The 4952-nt window shown below is 40.5% G+C and overlaps 1 protein-coding gene across 1 annotated transcript; it reads left to right on the top strand.

The window, feature by feature from the left end:
- The first annotated feature begins 383 nt into the window (after positions 1–383).
- Positions 384–1429, top strand: LOC140765429 (late embryogenesis abundant protein At1g64065). The gene has a single exon (XM_073104516.1). The coding sequence runs from the start codon at positions 599–601 to the stop codon at positions 1265–1267; it is 669 nt and encodes a 222-aa protein (XP_072960617.1). The 5' UTR covers positions 384–598; the 3' UTR covers positions 1268–1429.
- The last annotated feature ends 3523 nt before the right edge of the window (positions 1430–4952 follow it).

Raw genomic sequence — 4952 nt, 5'->3', positions numbered from 1 at the left:
TAGAGGTGTATTAGAATACTGATGTTGTAAGGAGAAAACTTAATGCGAGTGAAAATTTGGCAGTGATAGGATACCAACACATCTACTGGTTCAAATTGTGAAGGGATTATTACCACCAGAAAACAAAATAGTTCAATAGATTAAGCCTTAATTTGGATGTAATATTTTGGTTAATTTACAGATACCTTTTAAATTACTCTTTGTGATTAAGCTTAAAATTAAACTATCCTTAAACTTTTATTTGGATAAAGTTTAGAGAAATAATTTAATTTTAGATAAATTCAAGTATGAACAATTTGTAATTTACACTGAAAAGTTACAAGAAATTTCTTGTAATCTGGGATGGAGAGGATCTGCTGCTCTACTTTCATGGTTGACTGATGATGCCCACCAAAGTCTAAGACACACCTACCAATTCGTCTAATCAATTGGGAGAGAAAAAAAAGAAAAAAAGAGAGAGAAAATATTAAAAAATAATAAAATAGAAGAAAACACACATAAGGGGTCAACTATATCAAACCCTCTTTCCACTATTCCTCTCCCCCAAATTTCCGATCACTGGATTCACTCCTCTCCCTCCTCAAGTGCTTCAATCGTCATGTCCTCCTCCGACCGCGACCACGTCGTCCCCTTAGCCATCGCCACCGACCAAGAAGACAAAACCCCACCCCCTTCTCATCCTCCCCTCCGCCCCAACAGCCACCGGCGGCCCCGGCGCCGCCGTGTTCTCTGCTGCGCCGCAGCCACGATCGCCGTCTTCGCCGTTATCGTCGCCATCCTCGTGACCGTCACCTTCACGGTCTACAAGGTCAAAGACCCCGTCATGACCATGAACTCCGTCTCCGTGAAGAACCTCAACGTCAGCAACCTCCTCTCCGCGAACCTGACGCTGCTCGCCGACGTCTCCGTCAAGAACCCCAACGCCGCCCCCTTCCGCTTCGGGCCGAGCACCACCGCGCTCTTCTACCGGGCCAATCAGGTGGGCCAGGCCTTGGGCCCGCCCGGTATTGCCCGGGCCCACGGGACCGTGCGGATGAACGTGTCCGTGGACGTCATGGCCGGGAGGGTGCTCGGAGATTCGGGATTCGCGGGGGATCTGACGGCGGGGGAGGTCGGGGTTGCCACGTCGACGAGGGTCGGGGGCAGGGTCAGGCTCTTCGGCGTGATCAAGCGACACGTGGACTTGGAGATGAACTGCTCGTTCGCGATCGACGTCTCGAGCGTGTCGATCCGGAACCAGAGTTGCTGGCAGCACGTGTGGCTTTAATTTTCGATAATTTACATATATATATATATATATATATCTATCTATATATCTTCGTCATTATGGAGATAGATATATTTTCTATGGAATAGAATGGATAGACAACCTGTAGCTTTTTATTTTTCTAATATATTTTTGATGACAAAATTGATATCAATTTCCAAGGAGAGGTAGAAGAAGAAATGAACTTGGGGACAGCTACATCTCTATTTCCCATGAAAGGCCACTGGCTAACAACCAGAAGGAATAAATTGGCCAGTGGGGATATACAATACAAGTACAACTAATAAACAGTGCTTCACAGAAGTGATATGAAACCAAACTATGTAAGGGAGAAGGTTAGGTTTAGGTATGAATCTATAAAGTGGAGAAGGTAGCGAGGATGATGAGAGTGATGAGACTACATTAACTCCTGACTTGGGTCCATTTAGGCACAGTAATTTGGTAGTCCGATGAGCTTAAGAGCTTCGGATTATTTGCATCAAGATTGGTGACATCGACGTACACTTGCAAAGAGGATAGTTTCGTACTGGTACGAAAGCTAAAGAAATTTGCAAAGAGCACCCTGCTTTAGTACCTTTTGCTGATTTTTCTGTTAGAGCACAATATTAAAAATATTTACAGATTGGTCCCCGCGTTAGTTCATTTGTACGGAAACTTTGAAAAGTAGTCAGTGTTATCATAACCGGATTACTTGGTTATTGGTTCAATTTATTCGATCGGATTGCTGATTTTTAAAATATCTAAATAATATATAAATAGATCTAAATAATTTAAAATAATGATAATTATAAATCTATTTATATCTATATATCCCTCAAAATAGATATTATTTATATAGATATCCTCACTATTATTTTCGAGTTAAGTTATTAAAGGAGAGAGGGGGCCAGACTAAAGATAGACTTATCCTCATTAGATGCATCATTGCACATGGGTTTTGGCTCCTACAGAAGAGATGCAACAATATGGTTTTCCAATCAAAGCGGGCCTCCACCAAATAAGTTCTGTTTCAAGTCGTTGCAATGGCTGAGACCTTTCAGTTCAAAACTAAACCTAGGAAAGACCTAACTACAAGAAGGTGTGCAACGAAGTGGATCCCTGATAACAAAGGGATCAAACTGAATATTGACAAGGCTTTCTCTCCTAGTGATGGCTTATTTAGCTATGGCTTCACTTTTAGGGATTAGATGGGTAGAAACTTACTAGCTTGTGCTGTGAAAGGATCCTCAACTAAGCCATTCCTAGTTGAGATTCAAGCTCTTCAGGTTGCGTTGGTTCAAGCAAAGCAACACAACATATCATCTTTCTCCACTGAATTTGATTATCAAATGTTGATCAATATCTTGCAAAACAAAACTCTATGCCCGTGGAAATGACATCCTCTATTCTTAGATATTTTCTGTGCACTCAAAATCTTTTAATATTTCTTTCTTCTCCCATTGCTACAGGGAGGCGAATCTTGTTGCACATGAATTAGCCATCATTGGGAGAACTTAAAGGCTTTCTTCAAATTAGGTCCATATGACCCCGCTGTTTTGGCCAATGTATTTGCTAAGGACACTCTAGATATTGCTTTGAATACCGAAAGTGTTTTTTGTGCCCTTTTTGAGGTAATGAAGTTGCCTGTTTAACCAAAAAAAAGGTAAAAAAGGTTAAGTTATTTAATATAAAAGAATAAAAATATTATTAACTAAGAGAAATATTTAAAATAATAGTAATAATAATAATTTTATCTTTACATTTAAATTGTTCAAATTTTAATGATAGTTTATTCCAAATAGTATTCATGAAAAAAAAAGAATTTTAAAATATATACCAAACTCTTTGTATTTTGAGAGATATACATATTTTAGATATAACAAGCAAATAAGTGACTTTTAAAGGGTATATGTGCAAAAATAAAAATAAAAATTTAAAAATAGCAGATAAGTTTTAAACTAGATATTCTTAAAATTTTAGAACTAAAATACTATATAAAATAATTAAATATTAAGAATAATTATGTAACTTTACAAAAATAGTCGACCAGGCCGATTCGCTAAAGATAAACTTGGTTGCACAGTTCACCTATTCAATAGGACATTTGCCTCTTTACTCGAACTCCAAAGTGAGATTACAGAGCACCATCTTCCTCGGCTGTGAGCTAACCCGAGCAGCCTAGTTCGCAGGCAGGTTTGCTTTTAACTCTCTACAACATCCTAGACCCCCCTAACTCCGGGCTGCTCGATCTCCCCAAGGACCCCAACCAAGCTCGCGTATGTGTTTAGTATCATACGCTGTCATTTGGAAAGCAAGAAATGGAAAAGCTTTTAGATGTGAGGAGGCTAGCTAGCCCTCTCCAGATTACTGAAGCTCCTGCAAACCTTACCTGGCCTCCCCCACCAACCTCTACTAGCCGTTTGGCGAGGGAGTATACATTGAATAGCAAGCATGAAAACCCTGCTCCTGGGGGGGTTCACGAGGGGTGGCGATATTACTGCTGCATGCTTGGTGGGGTCAGATTGGCAACTTTTGTGCCTCCTTATGAGGTCTACACGAGTATGGCAATATTCCCTCCTTTTTGCAGCAGCACTCTCTTCAGGGAAGCTTACTTTTCTTTCTTTTTCTTTCTAAAGTGATAAGCATATACCAATACTGCTTACCTTTTCGGTGATTCGTTAACAAATTGTTAATGATATTAATGGTCTTAGCAAACCTGTGGACTAGTCCATCTTAGCTCCAAACTGAAGAATGCAACTTGCGTATGTGTAGGCATCTATGGATCAAAATTTGTTTCGCAAGCTGGAGTAACAATACCAACAAAGAAACAAAAAAAAGGGATAAGGATTAGGCGTTGTGGTCCTCATCTCCTGGCAGTTCCCTAATCATAGCACGTCAGCTAATCATATCTGTGGCTGCCCCACAGTTGAAGCCAGGATTATCCTAAAGCAATCTAAACTAACGATGAAGACAAACCTACTATTTTGTTGGTTCTTTTGATTCCGGAATCATGAGGACAAGGTGTCACTGTCACCTCCATGTTACAGAACTGGATTTTAAATTGCATGAGCAGTGATCATATCTTAATCTAAAAAGGAAATATGTCTACGGCCCCACATAACGCCCTTTGCCGTGCTACCTGTCACTATATGTCCATCTAGTCTATATATTGAGACTTTATGCCTGCCTTCGCATATATATATATATATATATAACACTTATTATTAAACAATAATCACAGTTTGTGGAACATTGGATCCGGTCTGGCGCGTAAAGTAGCGTTGAATTGAGCGCAAGGCGACACTGGCGCACTGCCCCGAGGCAGATACGGCGACTGTCTTTGCAACGTGTGCGCAGCCCCATGCGACAAGGTTACCAGTCGATTCGCATATCGTTGGTTCCAGTTTCTGCAGCCGCGTGCATGCATAGAGCCAGAGGTAAAAAAAAAAAAGAGAAAGAAAAAGAAAAGAGAAAGAGAAAGAGAGTTGTAGCAGTAGGCCAGTAGTTAGCAGAAGCTTTAATTCACACGGTAAAAGGATGAGAGAGAAGCAACAGTCAAAACTCCAATGCTTTAAAGTTTTTAGGAGGCTCTGATAAATAGAAGTGCTTTCATTAGAGGGGGCGTGGAAGCTAGAAAAGGTGTGTCAGTGTGATGCGTTACCTTCTTTAATCGTGTCAGTATATTTCTCAAAGCTCTTGGTCTAAG

The sequence above is a fragment of the Typha angustifolia genome, chromosome 8 (genome assembly GCF_048772165.1).
Source record: "Typha angustifolia cultivar Huaian chromosome 8, ASM4877216v1, whole genome shotgun sequence".
NCBI lineage: Eukaryota > Viridiplantae > Streptophyta > Magnoliopsida > Poales > Typhaceae > Typha > Typha angustifolia.
The sequence above is the reverse complement of the archived record's forward strand: the minus strand, read 5'-3'. Positions and strand labels throughout refer to the sequence as shown.